General features: G+C 35.3%; 1 protein-coding gene across 34 annotated transcripts in view; it reads left to right on the top strand.

The window, feature by feature from the left end:
• MBNL1 (muscleblind like splicing regulator 1) overlaps positions 1-24588 on the top strand; it is a 222363-nt gene that overhangs the window by 190674 nt on the left and 7101 nt on the right. For 15 of the 34 annotated variants that reach the window (XM_070792920.1, XM_070793084.1, XM_070793087.1 and 12 more), the window contains 6 exons: positions 1109-1309; positions 11557-11814; positions 13005-13058; positions 13931-14084; positions 21450-21485; positions 22180-22274. In XM_070792920.1, the coding sequence (XP_070649021.1) occupies positions 1109-1309; positions 11557-11814; positions 13005-13058; positions 13931-14084; positions 21450-21485; positions 22180-22274 (798 nt within the window). The other 19 variants (XM_070793069.1, XM_070793009.1, XM_070793017.1 and 16 more) reach the window with 13 other exon arrangements.

Below are 24588 nucleotides of genomic sequence, written 5' to 3'. Positions count from 1 at the left end.
CCTGGAGAATCCCAGGGACAGAGGAGCCTAGTGGGCTGCCGTCTATGGGGTCGCACAGAGTCGGATACGACTGAAGCGACTTAGCAGCAGCAGCAGCAAGGTGGAAAATTGTACTAGGTTATGCTTTGAAAATGAAAAAGCACATTGTTAAAGTAAATTTAAGGTAAATTATTTAATTTTACTCAAGAACAGATATATTTCCTGACATACAGATTTTCATATCAACAAATGGAAACCATCCTCATATATTCATGAAAACATTTCTGGCAGAAAAATCTATCTTATAGCATTTATTCAGTGTTACTATATGTATTTCCTTGAATAATCATAATGTACTTCTTTGGGAGTATTCTTTTCAGACTTCATTTCTTCACAGTAAGCTGAATCTGTTGTAAAGTCTCTCACAAAGGAATAAGAAGCTGGTGGAACATCTATTTCCCCAGGAAAACCTACAACAAATACATAGGCCAAACACTTTATCTTATGTGCTCAAAAGAAATGGTGTCATCATCACCTTTCATATATCCTGAGATTTATTTACAGTTTACATTGACTGTGAGACTCTGTTATCCACTGGGAGTTCTGCTTTATTTATTCTAGATGATAAGACACTTGCAGCCTATTAACAGTTGTAAACAAATCTTTCAGGTACATCTGACATAGCAATTATGAAATGTATTTTCTTAGACAAGTATCTAGGATTAAATCAGGACAAAGGTGGAGTTTAGGTAACTACAAGAAGTTTCTGTATTGAATGGTTGAGCTATTTTTCAAAAAAGCAATTGCAAGTATTGTAGACCCCAAGCTTCAAAATCCCAGTGGAAAATTTCCTAGATAAATTACCCATTATATTTTAGAGAAACATTGATTTGATGAATGCTTATTTAAGAAACGTTCTTAATCTAAATGAGAGTTAATAAATGTACAGTTAAGTGGAGAGAGGGAGGGGGAGGGAGGAAGGGAGCAGAGGAAGAATGGATTATGGATGGATGCATGGAAGGATGGAAGGATGGATGGATGCATGGGTGGAGGATAGCTATATGATGCAGGATATCGACTTTGAACCAAGACCTGCCTATTAAATTTTACCTTATATTTTATTTTTCAGCCAATGTTTTCAGTTGCACCAAGCTTAGCTACCAATGCATCAGCAGCCTTTAATCCCTACCTGGGACCTGTTTCCCCAAGCCTGGTTCCAGCAGAGATCTTACCGACTGCACCAATGTTGGTTACAGGGAACCCTGGGGTCCCTGTACCTGCAGCTGCTGCAGCTGCTGCACAGAAATTAATGCGGACAGACAGACTTGAGGTAGGAGTCACGGGTATTTTTATGTGTTCCATTCTAAAATTCATAATGTGCTCTTTGTTTTTTGTTTTTTTTCTTCAATGGCTATAAAGGTTAAAAGATAATTCAGAGATTTTGGTTCAGTGTTTGGAGCATTTTGCTAGAATATAGAGATGCTGTATTTCATGAAAGTAACATTTATAGAAGCCACAACATCCATATGTGGAAAAGTGGATAAGAACTTGGACTCTGGGATCAGACTGCTTTTTACTTGGTTGGGCCTCAGTTTTTTTATGTTCAAAATGGAGAAACGATTTTATCTCAAAGAGTTAGACTTAGCTTCCTAAATGTTTCTTGTTACTGTTGGTATTAACAAATTCTGTCAATCCCCTGAATGAACTTGTTATTAAGTTACTACATACAAAGTGTTTAAAATTTTTTTATTGTTAAGTTTCCTTATAACCCTCACAATGTTTCAACAGGAATGACAAGGCACCTTTCTTTGTGAAATGTGCTGATAAATTTTTAATTGCAGATTGGGTGATATTCTGTCTTCGAGTCAAGGATGATCTGATGTATGTGCTTTGCTGTTGCTGCGTGAAAAAGAAATTAAAGATATAATCTTATATTGAAGTAGTTGAGAATTTCAACTTGACTGTAAATTAGTAGACTTGGTAAACTCTGGGAAAAATGGCAGCATTACTGTACACTGAAGCTCTCAAATCTGGCTTTGGTATCCAAATAAAGAAAAAATGAGCTTTTCCTCTTTTCTCTGGTTAGGATGAGGCAATATTTAGTACTAGAAGTTTTGCATGTCTTAATTACGAGAAAATGGCAAAACAAGGCCATTGTGTGAACATAATTGACACTAATAATTTATCGGTTTAGCAGGAATTTATTTAATAAATACCACTTTCTTGTTGATTAAGTTTCATTGCATGCATTACAAAGGATCTCAGATTTCAGAGTATTTATAACTGCCACCACCTTTCTGATGATAGTAGCAATAGTTGATAATTACTGGATATTTACTCTCTACCAGCCATAGCATTACCCCTCCATGTGCAACACACATTTAATCCTCAAAGCCATCTTATGAGAAAGATACTATCGTTAACTCCATTTAACAAGGCAATAAACTTGAGAGAGATGTAACGTGACTTATTCAAGGTCACATGGGTAGGATCTTCTGGTAGGGCATGATACCAGAATTTTAAACATTGTTATTACTCCCCTTCCCGTACAAGTGATGGTACAAACAAGAGGCAGGAAATTTGGGCTTGTGTGTTCCCTTTAGAGTTTTTGTTTGTTTGTTTGTTTTGGGCTTATTTTTAACCTTTCATTGAACATGCTGGAAAAAGCTCCTAGTTACAGGAGTTCCATAAGGAGGACTCAGGAAGGATGTTGAGACCTGATTTCATGCCCTCTGTGGACCAAGGCCCTGCTGTGTGCTAGAGATAAAACCTTGACTTGTGGGTGGTTTGTCATTGCATAGTTGTTCTTGCTCATTAATAACTAACGCTGTTTGCAGAGAAATTTAGGAGCAAATTTAGGAAGTTTTAAATATTTAAAATTTATTAGATGCTCAATGTATGAATCCCTCCCCCCCAACCTTTCAGAAGCATATCTTAAGGTTCTTGATTGTTTAATGGGAACCAAATAGGCAGTCTGAGATGAACTTGATTGAATTAATTTTTAATAGGAGATTAAAACTGAGATTGTCTCTATTTAACTCTCTTTCAAGGAACCTTTTTAAAAGGCTGATTGTGTATTCAGAACTCTTTTAAACTAATTCTTCCACAATTTTAGGTAGACTGTAATTGGTTATATTCTGCATGATGTTCAGTTAAAATGAAGACTTCCGTCTTTCATTTGGTTTTGTTTTTCTTTTGCAAGGAGCTATTGCAAGTATTTTTTTTCTGTCTTCCTTTCTAGTAGTCACAACAAATGGCTCCTGTTGTAATGACTGTCATTTCCTTTTAACCTGAATTCCACTTATCTCAGTGCCTGATAGTAGGGCAGCTTCCTATCTTATTCTCATTCACAGGATCTGATTCAGGGTCACAGTTACAACCTGTTAGGATATTGCAGTGTGATGCTAAGGGGCACGTCTTTCTCCTTGGCTTTGTGATTTTAGACACTCCTGTCTTCAGGCTCTTTCCTCTCATGCTCATTACACCATATCTTGGGGTCTAAGAGACATGGTAGTAAGCGCCGGCACTTATTTACACATTTAGTTGTTTGGGATTTAAATCTGTGCTTGATTTTTAACTCATGGAACTCCCAAGTACATTTTAGAATTTTTGAGTTACTTTTGAGGTGAACAAATTTTGAATCAGTTAAAATACCGGCCAGTTCTTCTTGCCACTTCCTTTTCTCTTTTTACTACAAAATAGGAAATGAAGTTAAAAACACCATAGATTATCACCCTTCTGATTCTTTTTTTTAGAAGAACTAACATATAGCACCCAATGTGATGCTACAAAAATGTTGATACTACAAAAAATTGAAAAAGAGGAACCCAAGGATTAGTGCTGGTGATGTTGCTAATTGAGTAAGCATAGGTCAAGTTTTTTTTCCCCCTAAGTGTCATATTTCACACGTATTAAACTAGGAGATTATACCAGATACTCTCTACGATCACCTCCAGTAAGGTGAAATTTAGATCATTTTCTTGCATTTAATGCCAACCACAAATTACTGAAAAGGTTATTTATGTGTGTGTGTGTGTGTATATATCCACACATGCATAAGTTTCCTATCACTATCCATATTATCCATTCTTTGTTGGATATCTTTTAAAAGACTTTGCAGCTGCATACTCTCTATGGTGTAAAATCAGTTTTCTCTAAAGAGGAGCAAACCTCTTAAATATTGGTCACTGAAATGAGGCTTTTAAAAAATTCCATTTTGTGACCTTGGGGTGCCTTTGTGTAATTTCTGAGTGGCAGTTATTTTCAGTGATTATTTTAACAATTGTTAAAATCTGTACGTACTAGAAAGGACTGAGGTTTTTAGTCATATCTGCTTTACTACAAAGAGTTGGTAATCAAGGAAACTGTTTATTTTCAAGATACACAATAATTTTTTTATGGTGCAAAAAGGATCCATGAATGCATTTATTCTCTCCTTTATTCAGCAATATCCAATGAAGAACTGTTGACCATATTTCAAGTAAAAGCTGTTGTGAGGAATATCTTGAGGCATCAAAGGTTGCCTACTGTTTTGTAACAATAAAAGGTCCCAGAATAGTGCCAGGCTCATAAATTATGCCTAGTAACTTGTTCGATGAAGGAATAAATGAGTCAATCAACTAGTTAATCAATTAATTAGTCCATGCCCTTATTCAGAGCTTAGGGTAATCTACCAGAGGAGATAAAACATGACACATTTTTAACATTGTTGGCATTATCCTTGGGAACATGTTTACATTTTGAACATTCCAACTACATAATAAGGCATCCTGTTCATGCCCCTAGTCCTAGAGCAATAGTTTCAAGCTTTAATGTGATGAGAATCACTTGCGATGATTGTTAAAAATGGAAAGCCTGGGAATTCTCTGGACATCCAGTGGTTAGGACTTGGGCTTTCACTGAGGAGGGTGCAGGTTCAATTCCTGCTCAGGGAACTAAGATCCTGCAAGCCACAAGGCACAACCAAAAATTAAAACATAAAAAATTGTTTTTAAGTGTGGGGCCTCATCCCCACGGACTGATTTGGTGGATCTCCAATGGGGATCTCAAATTCTTTTCACAGATGATCTGGGTGATTGTAAATACAAATGGTTTATAAAATTCCATTCAGGGGATGTGAGCACCTGTTATTTAAGCAGTAACTTTTTTATCACTTACCTCATGTAGTTTACTTGTGATTCTGGATTAAAAATCTGTCTCCTCAAATGCATTTAGCATTCTGTATTTTGTGAAGTTGCTGAGAACACCGTGGTACAGCATAATGAAATATTTTAAGTAAACAATGATGATTTTGGGGGCAATTTATACCACATAAAGCATTAATAAAACAGAACAAACCAGTGGCCACATACTTCATATGCTGATGGAGACATTAGATTGCCATTAGGTTAACTGTATTATTTTTATATTAATAGTCTATATGACATATTCCAGCAAGGTGGCCAAACTACTTGGCTTCTGATATTTTCAGTTGGAGTTGTTTCAAAATAATGTATTCATGTGCTCAAAGTTTTATTCTACTGAGGCAATCATGACATGAGTTTCTAATTCAGGCCGCTGGATACTGAATGCTTCCACTACTTACTGATACAGAAGAGTCTAGTGGCTTTTTTCATATAGGTATAAAAACATATGATACTTACTGACTACACACACAAAAAAAGCATTTAAAGCTAAATGTGGATTTAAGTGATGGTGAAAGGATGCCTCCATGACAGCATTATAGGCATTTAATGGATTTGTCATGATCTATTGCACTCATTTCAAAATGAGATTAGAAAAGCAAATGCTTTTAATAATACAAGAAAGCCTTATTGATATAATTACTTTACTTTTGTGTCTTTGTCTCGAGTATTTAGCTACTGCTTCTGTGATATTTTAATTTCTTTGGAAAATCACCAAGAAATATTAAGAGTTTAATGCACATGGTTCTATGAAGTTTAAATTAAAAAAATAATTGTAATAAGACTTTAGAATGGCTTAATAATGTAGTGTAATAAGACTCTAAAATGATGAACTCATGTTCCCAGTTAAAACGTCTAGTCTGTGCTATCTGTAATTAGTTTGAGTTTTGTTTTGGAAACAATATAGTTGGAAGTTGTTTCTTTAGTTGGCCATTCTAATATATTCAGATTTTACTTTTAAGTTACTTGAAATCAAATGACAAATTCTTAGCTATATTATCTATAGAAATGTGCTTGTCTTCATTGGCTAATGGCAGTAATCATGGATTTCACCGTTTAGATTTCAAAGAAAAGTCCCTGTTGATCTTAACAGAAATCCTCTAGAGTAGCATTATAGATGTCTTTTTCTTCATTTTTTTAAAAAATGAGATTCAGGTAGACCAAGTTTGTTCAATTATCTGGTAACAAACTGAAACTAGATATCATACCATTAGACATTTATCTTGGGAATGTAATTATGGAAACAATTAACTAAGATCATTTCCCCTAATCATCACAATTTTAAGATATGGATATTTGAATTCTTTTTGAAAACATAGATAATTTCATCATATTTGTATATTCATGACGTATAATGCTATGGATTCTTTGATAAAATAATTGATTATTCAGTATTTATGCTTTAAAGTGTGTGTTAGCTCAAATTTAATAGAAAATAAAATATCCATGATACTTACTGTTGAACAGCAGGTATATATGTATCTTTGACTAAGCTCCTTATTATTAGTCATTAGACTTAAATTGGGCCTTCCTGGTGGCTCAGTGGTAGTAAAAAAAAAAATCCCGCCTGCCAATGCAGGAGACGTGGGTTTGATCCCTGGGTTGGGAAAATCCCCTGGAGGAGGAAATGGCAACCCACTCCAGTATTCTTGCTTGGGAAATCCCATGGACAGAGGAGCCTAGCAGGCAATAGTCCATGGGGTTGCAAAAGAGTCAGACACAACTGAGTGACTAACACTTTCATTTCTTACAACCTATTATTATTTTGACTGATTTGAAATATGTTTGTCATGTTTATAAAAAATTGAGATCACATAACAGAACTGTTTATTTTAATCAGATTTATATAGTATGTTTTAAGCTATGTATTATTTTTTTTCAGTATTCATGATTCCATAACTAGTAAATATAAATACTAGATAGAACCCCAAATTTCTGTTTTCAGACTCTGTTCTCTTTGCAGACTACCACTGCTATTTAATTAACAAAGAAGGTTTATGTAGAATTAACATAGATTTCCTTCAGAAGTTTTTCTAATTGCTTTTCCTTTTGATTATTTAAAGTTTATTAGCCAAAGATGTTTTTCTGGAAATGAAATTTACTACTTTAATGTTTTCAGTAAATATTTTTATCAAAGTGATGATTTTTACTATGAAAGTAACTTCTTAACCTTTTTGTATGAAAGTTTACAAAACTTACGTGATTTCGAAAGTAAATCTATGTTAACACTTACAAACATTCTTTTTGATTGAAGGACATTAGCTGGTAGATGGAATTATTTTCATGTAGGTTTGAAACCACTTATCAAATTGTAAAAGTAGTTATGTTTGTTGACCCACTAATACCATTTCTACATATTCATCCTTACAGAATGATTTTTTTGGTGTGTCTTGAAAATAGTCTTTGCAACATTATTTGTAGTATGGAAATATTCAAAATAATCTAGATGTTCTCTGAAAGAATTACTTAGATTGTGCATATCTATTTGATGGAATTTGATTCAGTCAGCAAAAATGATCACTGTGGACACTAGTAAAATGGCAAAAAAGAATGTTTACATACATCAGCAAGCAATAACATATCACCAGGTAATAACCATACTCTAATTACAACTATTTGAAAAATACATTCGTGCAGAAGATTAGATGCAAATAGCAAAGAGGACCATAACATTGTTAGGATTTTCAAATTTAATCTTCTTTGTTGCAAATTCTCTATATGGTAAATTGTGCAACTTCTTATCCTGATTTGAGTTGGATGGTTAAATTTGTTGAAATTTTGTCTGTCAACTAGAATTTGCAAATGCAGTACCAGACTAAGATATTTCTTTGAGGGAGCAGCACACCCTACAGTTTCTCGAGTTTATCAGAGAAACCAGGCCAAACTCATATTCATCAGTCAAGAAACAGATCTCATTTTATTTTTAATGAAAAATTTTATTTAGAAATGAGATGTATTGATTATTAGAGAAAAATCTGTGTGAAAAGCTCTGGGAGGTTTGTTCTGTTCAGATAGGTCTTCAGCAAGCCAGATGTACATCTAAAGCTTGGCAACATTCTCTAGGCCCCCTGGCCTTGTGGCTCGCACCAGTACAAGTTTACACAAGAGATTTTCTGTTTCTTCTTTATATTTTTTCAAAGGCAAGAATAATTGGAGAAAAGCTATTTCAGTGTATTTCTTCTGTTCTGTTTCTCTTGTCAGGAGAAACATTAAGCTGGATTTAAAAAAAAAAAGTGAAACAGTCACTTTAGGACAAGATTCTAAGCTGACTGCGAGTTATCAACTCTGCTTAAGTGTTTTTTAGAATTCTCCCTAAATGAATCCTGCAAGACTGTAAAGAGTACAAAATTGTACTAAACCAGTTATTAACTTATACAAAAGACACATACTAACTTATACAAAACACACATATACACATGTATAAAGCAAATGGACAGGGACCAGAAGAGGTCTTAGAATGACCATCTTTATGCAACCTGATGGTAAGTTCATATTCCTAAAAATAAAAAGAACATTGAGACAGACAGAGAAATAAAAAGTCAAAATCAGCCCAGCATTCAGGTTTTATTTTGGGGGACTGTTGCTCAAATTTCTGGCACAAACACTGGTGTAATTGCTTTTGGAAAATAACAAATCTTTGATTTTAGTAGTTATTCAGGCTCCTGCAGATAGACTACCTTTAGATGTTATTTCTTGTCATTGTGGCAGAGTAAGAGAAATTGGAAAAGAGTGTTGGTTCAGCTGCCGGCAGATTCTTTGTGAGCATATTCGAGAAAGCAAAAATTACCGAAAAGCTAACAGCAGTAGTGTCCGAACAACAGTTTCCTGTTGAATGAGGCTGAATTGACATAGATTTTTTTAAACAGAAAAGTGGCCTTTTTGCTTATGCATAAGTTTTACATATATACATGAAAAGTTTTTATCCGTATTTAATCCGTATTTAAAATCTCCTCGTATTTTGAGAAGTCTAATTTAGTAAGTGGGGATTTGTGGTTTAGAAAGCGGCACAGCTTGATTGCATGCCCAGTGAGAGTGGAGGACAAGAATTCCGGATAACAGCGTAACCACGTTTGCTTTTCAAATTATAAACTCCTCAATATCCTTTCAATATCCTTGTTTTCTTCTATTCAAGAAGATAAATGTAATGATTAAAAAAAGGAGCATCTTTTGTAACTTTCTAAGTCATCTTTTACTCCTAATATTTCTCGGAGTATTTTGCACAGAGTAATTATTTAATACTTTTTTAAAATTATATAAATTGAAGTGATGAGTAGAGTTGACTCGGCTATGTAGATAAGATGCATTGCTTTAGCTTGAGGTTTCTAAAAAGTACAAGATGCTCTTTTTTTAACATGTAGCATGATACAAATTATAGAGGCCTTTTTAAAAGGAATCATTTTCCTCAATAATGGGATATGGATATAAAAGGGAGAAACGCCTAGAATTGAATGTAATCATTTTATGTACTTAAATCCAAGAAAATCTTTGTTTTTTAAACCATAGCAGAGTTCGCCTTTTTTTTTTCTTCATGAATTCCAAAATAGAGTGTTCAGGGACTGTATCTGCTCAGTTTGTAAAAGATTTGTGAAAAACAAAAAGGAAACATCCTTAAAGCATGAAGTAACAAGAGCATAAAAATATCACAAGGACTTTTTGTGTTTAGGTGGCCCTCTTGTGGTAAAAAGGTCAAACTTTCCTGAATGAAAGTGCTGGCAACTTTTTGAAAAGAGCTATAAAGTGTGTGCTCAGTCGTATCCAACACTTTGCAACCCCATGGACTGTAGCCCAACAGGCTCCTCTGTCCATGGAATTTTCCAGGCAAGGATACGGGAGTGGGTTGCCACTTCCTACTCCACGGGATCTTCCTGACCCACGGATTAAACCCACATCTCCTGAATTGGCAGGCAGATTCTTTACCACTGTGCCACCTGGGAAATCCCCAACAACCTTTAATAGTAAGAGGTCTGAATCAAGCAAATGGGTGAAAAATAATCCATTTTCACCTTTTCTCCAGGGACCCCATCCAAAATTAATAGATATAAAACAAACAAATGACAAAAACGAATCCTTTGCATCTGCTTTACATTACTACCTGGTGAATCTCTAATGATCAAAAATATAGCTCTTAGAAACATTTTATAAAAAAGCTATCATTTTACTTTTTACACTTTGACTTTTAAATTATTTCTGATTAGCGTAAAATTTGCAAAAATAGAACTGAATTCCTACATCTCCTTCACCCAGCTTACCTAAATATTGACAGCTTACATAACCATGTTACCGCTTACAAAACCAGAAAATTAGCATTGATATGCTGCTATTAACCAATCTACAGACCTTAATCAAATTTCACCCATTGTGCTCCCAATATCCTTCCTCTGAATCAGGATCCTTCAGTCTATAACAGTATCTCAGTCTTTCTTTGTCTTTCATGACCTTGACACTTTGGGAGAGTACTGATGAGTCATTTTGTAAAACATCCTACCGTTTTAGTTTGTTTAATGTATTGTCATGATTAAATTCAGGTTATGCATTCTCAGCAATAATACAACAAATGTGATGTTGTAACCTTTTTTAAGTGCATCATATCAGTAAATATGTGGTATCATTATGTCTTTATTACTGGTGATATTAACTTTGTTTGGTTAAGTGGGTGTCTATAGAGTTCTTCACTACAGAGTTACTGTTTCCTCCTTAGTAATGAGTAAGTGTGGCCTTCCATGATGGCTCAGCAGTAAAGAATCCACCTACAATGTAGGAGTTGCAGGTTCAGTTCCTGGGTTGGGAAAATCCCCTGGAGAAGGAAATGGCAACCTACTCCAATACTCTTGTCTGGAGAGTCCCATGGGCAGAGGAGCCTGGTGAGCTACAGTCCATGGGGTCACAAAAGAGTCAGAAACAACTAAGTGATTGAACAACAACAATAAATAAGTATATCAACTTTATTTAAATTAGATGTTTTACCATAGTTAGTATCTTAAGTGCGTTTTCTTCCTAATGGACATTTTATTGAAATGGGGCTGTAATTAGTATACTACAATTTCCCTGTAGCTCAAATGGTAAAGAATATGCCTGTGAGGAAGGAGACCAGAGTTCAATCCCTGGGTCGGGAAGTTTCTCTGGAGGAGGCAATGGCAATCCATTCCAGTATTCTTGCCTGGAGAATTCCATGGACAGAGAAGCCTGGCAGGCTACAGCCCATGGGGTTGCAAAGAGTCAGACACAACTGAGTGACTAACACACACACACAGTTTTCAAGTTATTTTGTGGTTCCTTTGCAAATTCTTTCCCCCTTTCACCTGTAGCCTTCTGTCACCACTCTTGCACTTTAAATCTTGAGAAAGTTTCTACTTGTCCATATTGACTGACCTTCGTGCACTTTATGACCCCATAGGTATGTCGAGAGTACCAGCGAGGCAATTGCAACAGAGGAGAAAATGATTGTCGGTTTGCCCATCCTGCTGACAGCACAATGATTGACACCAATGACAACACAGTCACCGTGTGTATGGATTACATCAAAGGGAGATGCTCTCGGGAAAAGTGCAAATACTTCCATCCTCCCGCACATCTGCAAGCCAAGATCAAGGCTGCCCAATACCAGGTCAACCAGGCTGCCGCAGCACAGGCTGCAGCCACTGCAGCTGCCATGGTGAGTAGAGACCTTAGCTCAGTCCTTGTTAACGGTCACAAAACAGTGAACAGCTGTATCTGACAACAAGCTATTCATTTATTAACCTTTAAAAATTTTTTTTTTTTTTTTTGCTGAAGATATGTTTGTTCAGGTATCCCAGACAATACATAATGAAGTGACCATTCAGAGAAGTGAGGGTAACTCCTCAAATGGTTCAGATTGCTCCTACCCTCGGCCTAATTTTTAATACTCTGTCTTACTCTGGATGTAGGGTTTCTGAAATTTCTGCTTTGTACAGAACACCTGTCTCCTTTTCGGTTTAACGATACTGCCATTTCTGATCCTCTTATTTCTGTGTGCTATCTAATCAGCCATTGTTTTCCTTCGGTGTGTTCTTCTGCACATCAAGGCTCTTCTCTACATTTATCTTGCTTTAACCATAACAAAATCTGAAACTATTTAGGAGAATTGCTTCAACAAAACTGTTTTAAGAATTCAATACACGATGTTGAGCAGTTTGCTTATCTAGATTCTCTTGAACTATATTGTGGCATAAACAGAACTGTAAAACCAGAGAAGTTTGCCTATGCCATTACATAGAAAGGAGAAAGCAGTACTGAAGGAAGAGTTAGAAATGGATCATTTAGAACGATACTAAACTATATAATGAAGGTAAATTTTAACGTGATCTAATAGCTGATTTTAATGAGTCCATTTTTGTTCTTTGCTTAGCTGTTTTAATGTTGTCCTTTTTTTTTTTACATAAATATATGACTTAATTGTTAAATTATTCATGAAAAAGAACACTGTGTGGTATTTCGTAGCACAGTCAAATAGTTACGGAGAGGTCTTTTCTGTGTTTGTTTATGGATACTTGAGCAAAAATACAGAAGGCAGACTCTCTCCTCTTCTCTTCCTTCCACTCTTCTTTTTTTTTTTTTTTTTTTCTGTTAGAGTATCTTGTTTGTAATTAACTACGAAGAGGAGTTATCCTCCCAATAACAACTCAGTAGTGCCTTTATTGTGCATGCTTAGTCTTGTTATTCGTTGTATATGGCATTCCGATGATTTGTTTTTTTATTTGTTTTTTCTCACCTACCCAAAAATGCACTGCTGCCCCCATGATGCACCTCTGCTTGCTGTTTATGTTAATGCGCTTGAACCCCACTGGCCCATTGCCATCATGTGCTCGCTGCCTGCTAATTAAGACTCAGTCGGCTGTCAAATCACTGAAGCGACCCCTCGAGGCAACCTTTGACCTGGTACTATGACCTTTCACCTTTTAGCTTGGCATGTAGCTTTATTGTAGATACAAGTTTTTTTTTTTTTTTTAATCAATTTAAATATATATATTCCTTTTTCTGTTATAAAGTTGTAAAGTACAATGAAAACTGAGTGTGGTTTCCTGACAAAATTAGTGGAAAGACTGTAAACAAGTCCCTGGACAGATGTGGTACAATGAAAGAATCCAAAAACCCAGCAGCCCACATTCAGTTTAACTACATTGTAGAATGTTCTAATGAAGTATTTGAAGGACATTAAAAATGTATTTTTGGACTGTATATTTATGTACCTGTTTGGTTAGCATGGCTTTAGTGATAGAATTATTGACTTTTTAATATTTATAGTTCAGTGTTTTAAGAAAAAAAAAAAAACTTGCATGCTCTGGGACATGTGCATGTTTAGGTAGATGTGGGGAGGGGGGCAGAGTGGGACTGGGTTTATTTTACCAGTTTCGGTCACTTCGTACAATTAACTATTAACATTGCTTATACTTGTCAATCCTCATGGAGCTCGCAGTGCAGCTTTTCTTCTTTTCCCAAATCAACGGCTTCTCCCAGAAAGCCTGAAGCATTATGGGACTTAAAACACTTTAACACATTATAACATGTGCTCTCATACTAGTGGGATTGTTTTTCTCCAAGACAAAAATAATGCTTCCTTTAAAGCTTTTATCTTGCTTTTTTTTTTTCCCTTTAAATTTTTGTTTATTGGATGTTTTTTTCCTCGGGTAGTTAAGTGCTCTGCTGCTTGCTTGCTCATGCTTCCTAACAATTTTAGCCTTCAACTGATTTTTCTTTTTTCTTTTTCTCTTTTTACTGGTATTTGTTTTTTATACTCACTCACTAAACAGGGAATTCCTCAAGCTGTACTTCCCCCATTACCAAAGAGGCCTGCTCTTGAAAAAACCAACGGTGCCACAGCAGTCTTTAACACTGGTATTTTCCAATACCAACAGGCTCTAGCCAACATGCAGTTACAGCAGCATACAGCATTTCTCCCACCAGGTAAGGCGTTTGAGTCTGTTAATAAATAAATCTGATAATGCATGTAGATTTCTGTCGGTAGAGCAGATAAGCCACGCCCCTAGTCGTTTTTAGCCATAGAGCAGGTGGAAGGTAAGATGAAAAGTTATCTCAGGTCTCTCCTATGATTTTCCTTAAAAATTAAGAGTTTTAGGTTGATGAAAAATGGATGAGAAGTCAGTGATATTTTGTATATTTATTTGTATTTGTGTAATTTGAAATGAAATAGAGTTCTCTTTTTTTTTTTTTCTCTTTCCTCAACACCGTTATGTGTCTGTCAAGCTATTTTATGACCCTTTCCTGCTGTAAGACCCCTTTGCCTTCATGATTCCAGAGTTCATTTGAATTATATGAAATGACACTTCAGTTTTGATTTTTATTTTTCAGCCTGTTTGTTTTCAAGGTGGAGAATAAAAAACTGACTCTGTTCCAATCTTATTGGTACCAATCAGTATACATCACTTAAAGCTGTTGCTCCTGAGCTTATATTGAAGTAGCCCTAAGTACCTGGTGAAGTTTACATGTATAAGTGAGTTACACATTTCTGGTTTCAGTTGATTTCAACGTAGTAACATAAACATACTCTAGAACTATACACAAAGATTTACAATTTAAAAACATAATCAGTCACTTAATTACCTGGAAATTTATTACTTTTACTTACTCTTCATTTGCTTCAGACAATACATATTACATTCCTTATAATCTAGAATTCAAGTAACCAGAGACTCTAATCTTATTTTCCTCTTCATCTCTTAATCTTTCTTAAAAATTGCCTTGTGTTAAGAGATTCAGTTAATAAAATAATTTTATTAATTAAATTGATTAATTTATGGTTAGGTGTGTATGTCAAAGATCCAGACCCATTAGTATGTTATACTATGCTAACAGTATTTATAGTACATTAGGTTCAAAATACCATGAGGAAATGTGATAATTTATTTTTTAATAGTGAGAATAAATTATATTCTCATTAGGTTTTACTGCCAAGTACAGCTTTTTATACAGTGCCTCTTTGAAAACTAGCCATCCATGTGTAGAATATGTAGTAACATTCAATGAACTAGAATAGAATATTCCACTAATTGAAATAGCCTGCCCTAGCACCACAGATAAAGTTATATTTGAACTCATGAAATAGTATCTATCAAGTTGAAGTTTGTCCATTTTAGAATAGAAATTAAGTCATTTGATCTTTGGGTATTTGTTGTACTCTGAAGGAAAAGTCACATTTCTTTTAAGTTTTATAAAATTAAAAATTTTTTCTCAACATATGTATGTTTTCAGAGATTTCCAGAAATAATTTTTTTTGCTTTAGTATAAATTTCCATTCCCCTGGATTTATGCTGTCTCCAACAAATAATCTATCAATTTTTCTATAGTCAGATCACTAGACAAAGTTTCAAGGAATTGTAGGTAACTACTGTGATCTTTTTGAAGAAATTAACAACTATTTTTGTCAGTTTATTTCACTGAATGAAACATTACTACTAGAAATGACAGTTTCTCTATTTAAAAATCTAAAAGTGAAAACAAATTTAACTTCTTCCATGTATTACTTAAAGAAACCTAAAATAATCTCTTTTATCAAGTGGATTTTGCATCATTTTCTCCAACAACATTCACATGACTGAAGACTTTTCTAAATAAGTATAATCATTAATTGTATGACATGTATGACTCTGATTTATGACCATAGTCTCTCTATGGAATGGATTTTAGTCTGTGGATAGGATAGAGCAAAAGATGTGAGATAAAATTCAACTCAGGGAAAACCAATAAATACCTTTATAAATCAGAGTCATACTTACTTCTCTGTCTAGAAACTAAGCATTGTTAAATAAAATGTGCCACAATATATTGGAACATGTGTACACCCGTGGCGGATTCATGTTGATGTATGGCAAAACCAATACAATATTGTAAAGTAATTAGCCTCCAATTAAAATTAAAAAAAAAGAAATATGCTGAAATTTTTAAGATTTGTTTGCATTTTTTATGATAAATTTGCATCAGAAATATTTTTTTATATTTGTAGTCAATATGTAATTATTGCAATAGTAATATCAAATAAGGTTTATTTGTAACCCAGTTTTAAAGAGCTTGCAGGTTAACTTTTAGTCATCACATAGAAGTAAGTAGTACCTCCTTCATTCCTTCAGAGTATTTTTAATCTCATATGTACTTATGTGCCACAGTGACATTAAAAAGTTATAATGGATAGCCCATCTATACTCCTGCCAAACCACTTTATTATACAGCTGGGAAGGAAAGAAATCTAATGTAGAAAATATATAAAAACCCAAATGCCTTAAAAGCCAGGCAGGAAATATGAACAAGTGAAGCAAGAAGTAAATTTGAAGCTATGGGGTCTGGGAGGTGCAGGAGAGCTTAGGCCTAGTCTGAAGGGGACAGTCGGTGTTCAGACTTAGCCTTTTGTTGCCTTAGAAGATTATCTGCCCTGTAGGTTGTACCTGTTGTGCGCTGGACACCCTTTGTGGCTCCATATATGTCATAGTCTTTGTGACTATGGGTGGTTGTGTCTGTGCCTCTCAGGGTTGGTTGTATTCAACTCAAAGTGATGGCTCTGGTGTCCAGTATTGCTAGATCTTATGATGTATTTCCCAGATACTCTGGACTTTTGAACAGTTATATGTGAAATCTGTCCATTTTTAAACATTGTCAATTAATTTTTGAGAACTACAGAAAATCTATCCTACCATAAATTCATGTGTCATCTCATGGGATAGGGAGGAAAAGGAAATTCATTTTCCAAAGTCTAGGTTATTCTGCAGACCTATAGATGAATTCTGTGATCAGAGCATCCTATCTAACCACAATATTATAATTCGGAAGTTATATTTGAAGACTTTATTGGAACTGATTAGAGAAAGAAAGACATTTATTTTTTGCAGTTTATAGTTTTTGAATTCTGTAGTCTGTTGCTTCAGTAATAACATCAGGGATATATAGGTCTATTTCATTGACATTACAGTGAAGCATGGTTGACTAAATCTTTGGAGCAGGTAACTGTATACAGAACAGGTTGCTAGCAAAAGATCAGGATTCCATGACAAGCCACCTAACTAGTAAAGAAAAATTAGTATATACCATAACTTTTAAGAACAAACTTAGACTTATGTGGCCTTTACTCATCTATCCATCAATCCATCCATGCATCCATCCATGTATGCATTCATCTGTCCATTTATCCATCCATCCTTCTAACCATCTATTCTTTCTGTTCCTACCTCCTTATCTTCCTCTTTTTCTTCTTTCCTTCCCTGTTTTCCATCCACCTATCCTTCTTCCTGGGCTTCCCAGGTGGTGCCAGTGGTAAAGGACCTGCTTGCCAATGCAGGAGACAAAAGAGATGCGGGTTCGATCCCTGGGTCAGGAAGATTCCCCTGGAGGAGGCCATAGCGACTCATTCCAGTATTCTTGCCTGGAGAATCTCATGGACAGAGGAGCCTGGCGGGCTACAGTCCATGGGGTTACAATGAGTCTGACACAACTGAAACGACTTAGCACCGCACATCCTTCTAACTCACTTGTTCATCCGTCTTTCTTTTCATTCAGTCAACTACATCCCACTGCATCTCCCATCCCACTACCACCCCTCCCAAGAAAGTTTTCTAGCCTTTTACTTTTATACCCTCCATCTCATTTAAAGATAAATATAAGTAATTTGGACCATGTTCACACTGAAGAAATTTTTATTTTTTTAGATGTATAGTCCATTTTTTTTTACCTTCACCTGTTAAGACTAAATTTGCTATTCATACAGAGTATACGTAATCTAATGTCTACTTATGTTGTAGGTATAAATTTCACGAAATAACACTTATATTTACATCAGTTTTGTTTTCCTGAATTTATATTAAGTCCAATTCTAAACTTCAGTTACAGTATTGGATAGATGTATCAGGCACCACTGAAATTCCAGGATTCCCATCCTCACATCTCCTCTTCTTTCCCACCTCTACTCGAATGGTGATCCTGTGCCGTCCAGTAGTCTCAGACAGGTTACCCAGTCTCCATTCTTCAGTCAACACTGGCCATTACTGATGTAATCATTGTCCATGCTTAGAAGATCCCTTGAAGGCAGGTGCTCCAGGGCTTCTGTGCCTGCCTTGGGTACCAGCATCCTTGCCTACGCTCCTTAGCCTCCCATGCAGCCCATTCCCTGGAAAGCCTGCTTCTGGCAGCACTTCTGTGAAAGAACACACCACCAGCCCAATTACCGAGGGGTCCTGCACGCTTCTCGCCTTCTCTTCAGAGTCTGGAAGAATTTTTTTCTCTCTGCTTTCCTTCACCATTTTTGCCCACTTGCCATCTGCAAAAGCATACTTCTCTTCCTAGCATATTGCCCTCAGTCATTGTAGGCTTATGATTTTTAAAAACCTAAAAATAAGTTTGCTTTCAACAGCTTCAGCTTCACCTTGAGCAAACACTCCTAGAAAGAAGGAAACAGAAGTCCAGAAAACTTTCCTAAGGGTTTGGAATAAGAGGAGAGATGCAGGGGATGGGGTTGCTTTTACAGAAAGAAAAGAAAACAAAACTTTCAATTATCATTTTTATATGATTAATGAAGTTAATAAAGATGGTTTATTTGAACCTTAGCATAATGATTATAAATCTGGCTTGGAAGTTTAAATACAGTCTACCATAAGTTATACTTTAATTTTTTCATATATAAAAAGGAGATAATACTGGTGATTATTTCATAAAGTTATGTGTAAGTTAGTTTTAAGCATAATTTGATAAAACATCTTCTTAAAGCGCTTTTACAGACAGGTCTAAGAATTTGGAATAAAGCCAGGAATGTAGTAAGCACTGTTTTTTTGTTGTTTCCTGAACTCAGTAGAGACACAAAATATAATTCAATAGATTATAAAAATAAATTATATGAAGCTGTTGCTTCTTTAGACATCAGTTTTAAGAATAATTCAATTTATTGTGAACTTTTAGTTCTAAATGATATAGAGTATTTTTAGAAGGCTTTAAATCAGCTTTTTACTCCTATCATAATACACCTAAATAGGCTTGAATTACCACATGTAAAACCTCCAACAAAATCTCTATAGTTCTTTTCCTCTCTACTTTTTTCCCTTCTCCTTGAACTGATTTGAACTACACATACATCTCATTGGTAAACTACTTTCCTAGTTGTATTTTCTGAATCTTCATACAGATTAACTTAACATTTCAATTTAAAAATCATGTAATTAACATCCTGCATTCCTCAGAAGCACACCATTCTGCTCTACCTTTGTAGGGGAAATTTGAAATTGACAAATACATTCACTTAAATTTTACCTTATGCTGAAAATTGAATAAAAAATTTTAATTGGCTATTTATGCAATCATTATTCATAAATCAACCAATCTGATGTAAAGATGGCTATTATGGTCATTTCAAAAGTGATTTTTTATTTCGGTAAGTGGGTCCTACAGCATTATGTCTTCATATTTGTGAGTTACTGCACCCTGGCTAGTATTTTCATTGCTGCCTTATGTTTATTTGCTGCAAATCCCTCTCAAAACTGTGTGCATTGGTTTTAATGGTAATGAGGAAGATAGCTCAAACTGAAATTCAAATCCTGAAAGCTTTAGGGTTTTAGAGAGGTAGGATAAGGTTAACTCATTTTCAGCATGTGCAGCCTTCCTTATGCATGGGATGAAACATAATAGACAAATTGCAGCATAATAATAAATTTAAAACTTACCCTGGACAGTATTTAAAACAAATATTTCTGAAATTCCACATTATTCTTTTTCATTCATCTTTCATTCATTCTTTCCCAGTCTTCTGGCCCAACTGTTGGAGGATAATGATTTCATAGAATCTAGAATATTAAAGTTTGCTTGCTCTACTGTCTCAAATTACTGTCTCAGTTATCACTGATTTGTTTCTGTTGTCTTCCACAAGGCTTTGACTCAGTAGTGGTAGCAAATGACAGAGATCTTCAAGTGTCTTCATAAATAATGCCTATCAGTGTAACAGTACTCCACCTGAGACAATGCCTCCCTAGCTCTCTTCCCGAGTTTAATCATTGATCATTGCGCCCACAGTCTTAATTGTGATAACAGTCTAATTGCAGCTGTTACAAGGATGCCAGTGAAGTAATCTATGCTTCTCAATGGCAGCTTTGTTTTGTAGGGCCATCTCTGACAAGACGCAATTGGCAGATTTTTTCTAACAAATGTTCATCCCAGATGCTGCTAGTATGTAAATAGGATGTGCCAAGATTTAGATAGAAATATAAAATCATATGATATTTTAAAACCTAGGAGTCTAAAATAGTCTCATAGAAAGAACAGTAATTCAGTATATGGGAAAGTGCCCTGTGCTTGGTAAGATTAGGTAGATTTTCCAATGTTTATATGGCCAAGAGAACAGGTACTATCTATGTAATACTGATTTTAACGTTGTGGTGGAGCCATTGTGAACATCAGTGCCAACACCCCCTATGCAGTGTATATATCTCATTATCCCCCATTCAGGGTTTTTATTCTAATCCAATTAACCATTTTTGAATGTGAAATTTCATAGAACACTTGCCGGTCTGAGAAGTCCTGAAGGTTTAAAACATCAAGGAAAACCAGTCTGCTTTCTCAGATACCTTCTAAGTAATAAATCAGTTCGAGACTTTAAGAAAGTGTGTCCCATCTAAATGTTTTCTGTACATTTAAATTCCAAACTAAGGCAGTGCAGAAGTTCAGTTTCTCCTTATGCCTTATTTATATTGCTTGGTATCCCTCCAAATAAAATTCCTGTATGGTTGATCACAACCCCTTCCATTTCTGTGTGGTTGCTGCTGCATTGAACAGGGAAATAAATAAAACTAAGGGAATGAAATGAGTGCTTTGGTTTCATTGCATTGTTAAGTCAGTTCTGTGCGTTGAATTATTTAGCCTCTTAGTAAATTTCTCTTAATTATTTAACATGTGCTCAATTCATATGTTAAAAAGTCAGAAATAGCAAAGCCACCAGATGGCCAGTAACCAGATTAAAACAAAACAAATTGCAATATTATTTTTAAAAGAATTAAGCAGGTTTCCATTTTTTTTTTTAAATTCACTTTTATTTATAGGCAGCAATTAGGAGAAACAAAGTGTACCAGCACACAGTTAAACTGGCTTTTATTCTTCACTTGAGACTAGTTCTAATTGATCACTATGCTATTGTATGATTTGATTGTGCTGACAGTTACATGCCACTGTTCCCATAATAACAATTTTTCTTCTTTGTTCAAATGAATTTCCTAATTACACGTGTGATGGGATGTTTTAATTCTTTTCCCTTTTCAAATCCACCTTCCTGTTGCAATGCATGATGGGCAGGCTCAATATTGTGCATGACACCCGCTACAAGTGTTGGTAGGTGCCAGCTTTGTTTCTTGATTATCTTAAACCTATGGTGCACCTCACAGCCCCTCAAAATCCACTGCTGAGTTTAACTTGTATCTATTGGGCAAGTCCATTTCCTTTTTACTAACACCTGTCAATTAAATGCCATTTTCTATTTAATTGACATGGACTCACATAAGTGTTTTCTTTACACACAAGTTTCCTTTAGTCACCTTTGGTGGATTTTGATTGGACTATGAGTTCTGGTGTGTAAAAAAAAAAACAAACTATCTCATAAAAGTAATATATTGTGTATTTTTATAATAGTAAATAAGAAAACATACTTTTATTCAAAACCAGATAATTGTATATATGAAGTAAATATCTGTATTTTAACTTAGATTTTGAATGTCTAACTATGAACACTATATAAAATTCTTGGTGTTGACTTAGCAAATTAAGCCTGTTTGTGTCAATTTTCTTGATTTGATGGTAACAAGCTTTTTTTCCCCTTTTTTTTCTCTTTCATCCCCCTTCCCCCTCTCTCCTTGGAATGTTGTCCTGCTTTGCGCTGTGATTGCATGTCACTCGCTGGTGATGATGTCCCGTCACATGGCTTACTGCTGTGATAAATACCATGCCCAATTATCTCCTCCATGTTGCCATGGTTTCCATATTGCTACACTCTTCTGTATGTTTGCTTATATGATTTTCCCTCCGAAAGTTCCCATGGTGCACGGTGCTACGCCAGCCACTGTGTCCGCAGCAACAACATCTGCCACAAGTGTTCCCTTCGCTGCAACAGCCACAGCCAACCAGGTTTGCTAATTTACAGCTTTGTTTCTTAAAAACCAACTCTAATAGGGCTCAATCCAACAGCCCTTACGCACGTGGATTTCCCATTGAGGTCAGTGGGGAATCGTGTGTCCGTGAGGGCTGTAGAGGGTGCTTTAATAGCATGGGGTTTCAAAGATACCTCTTGTTGGCCTACACATTCTTTCTATGATGAGCAGCAGAATGCTTTTATGCCATTTATAAGTGCTCCAAAGTTGTCGCAGCTCCATTTCTAAAGCTACTAAAATGATAATTACACAAGCAATTCTCAGTTGGTCTCAAATCAAAATCATGCAGGTATTTTGACCAATCGAAATTATATCAGGTAGTGTATACAGATGTTGAACTACAGTACTGTACACCTGAAACTTACATAATAAAAAGTAATTTTAAAAATATAGGTGATTTTAAGGGTTTTGTTATAAGCATTGGATATATATATATATAGTTTCTTGCCTAAATTCTTAATAAAAAGCAAAACATTTAAATGTGCTATATATGCCACAAACAACCACTCTTGTAAATAGAGTTTGTTATAAATTCATTAGTTTTATTTGATAAGCAGATTGCATACTCAAAATAAGTTAAAATAAGTGTTCAAGTTTTGATTCTCAGTGATTTAAGTGAAAAAATAAAATTCGTAAGTGCTCTTATTTCTGTAACTACTCAGCATAAATGTTAGAGGGTTATGAAGGAAAGAAGAAGGCACCAAGTATAGCAATTAGAGTCATTCTGTGCTCCATACAAGTCTACATGGAGTGACAAATACACAGGGTTGTTTTTTAAGTAAAAGGAATATGTTTCAGAAATTTAAATTTCATAATGTAATTATTCAAAAGAAAATAATTGTTAAAATATTTGAAATTTAAAATCTGCATGGATTCAGCCAGCATTTTTAGCTCCTGTTTAAAATTATAGTCTAGAAAATACTGGTTGAATCAAAATCAAATTTATATAAAGTAGTTTTTGGCTTGAAAGTATAGATAGGTTTGTTATGAAAGCAAGTTCAATAGGGTTATCAGCATATGAAATATCTAGAGTCCAATCAAATTTCACATAATTCACAGACCAAGTTAAATGCAACCAAATGAATCTCAAAAACAAAACAAGCAGTATCAGATGGGTATCGACGTGTTGCCCCTTTAAATGCCATTTGAATGTGCAGTTATCACTATAAGGAGGAGCCAGCCTTGTTTCTGCAGTACGCCATGTACCATTGAAGAACTATAAACTATAAATATAGTCACTAAAAACTTTCAAAAGCAGCATGCCAAAGTGGATGTATTTTAAAGTTTCAGACAAGCTTTAAACATTTCTTGGCAAAGAATCATTAGTTTTTCTGAAGTTTGTCAAAATAGCCTTGGATTTTTACTAACACATCAGACTCATTTACAAGAATGCTAGATTGTGCATATGTGGCATGTTAGTAATCTATGGTGGAAATTTCTTAATGGATTCAATGCAATCCATTTATGGTGCAGTTCAGTGATGCTGCACTCTCTTGTGTGTACCATGTATGACTATAGAATTGCTGGTGTAAGCAGAACTACAGCAAAGCAAATTTCAACATGCCCTTGGCCACCTTGGTTGTAGGGGACACTTTACTTTTTGCATTGTGCTGTGACCATTTCATGCATAATCTTGGGTCTTCATACTGTTTGACAACCAGAAGAAAGAAAAGGGAATGGATATATATATACACACATATATTATATCTACATATACATACATATGTATATGCCTACAGTACATTAGCGATGCTGGAAATAGCTGATGCCACAAAATGCAGCCTGCATGCATGCAGAAGTTTATAGCTGGCCCTTCATCTGCATCGATTGGTGTTGAAGGTCCTTGGTATGTTTCGACAGCCCCATCCTTGATGCTTCTACACTGTTGGGTGCAGCATCCTGTCCTGCAGCAGCAGGAAAAATGGTATGAGAAGCTTCATTATGCTTGGAGCACATTTTCGTGCCATTTGCCAGTGCTGTAAATTGTGTAAAGATGTCAGCTGAGAAATGGAAATAAAATAGAGACATACTAATTTACACTCCAGACTGTGGATTGTAATACGTTGAGGTAGTTAGTCTAGGACATCTAGATGGAAACAGCAACAAAATGCCTTCATGTATGCGATTTTACTCTTCTCCCATCAACCTTGCTGAAATGAGATTAGTGCCAGTTTAGAGATGAAGAAACCTAAGTATAGAGTAATAAAGTGCTTTGCTCACGTTTACACACCCAGAAATGGGTCACTAGGGGGTTGAACCTGTGCTGTGTTGCCTCTCCCCGTATAGCAGTC

The sequence above is a fragment of the Bos indicus genome, chromosome 1 (assembly GCF_029378745.1).
Source record: "Bos indicus isolate NIAB-ARS_2022 breed Sahiwal x Tharparkar chromosome 1, NIAB-ARS_B.indTharparkar_mat_pri_1.0, whole genome shotgun sequence".
In the NCBI taxonomy this organism is placed as follows: Eukaryota; Metazoa; Chordata; class Mammalia; order Artiodactyla; family Bovidae; genus Bos; species Bos indicus.
The sequence above is the reverse complement of the archived record's forward strand: the minus strand, read 5'-3'. Positions and strand labels throughout refer to the sequence as shown.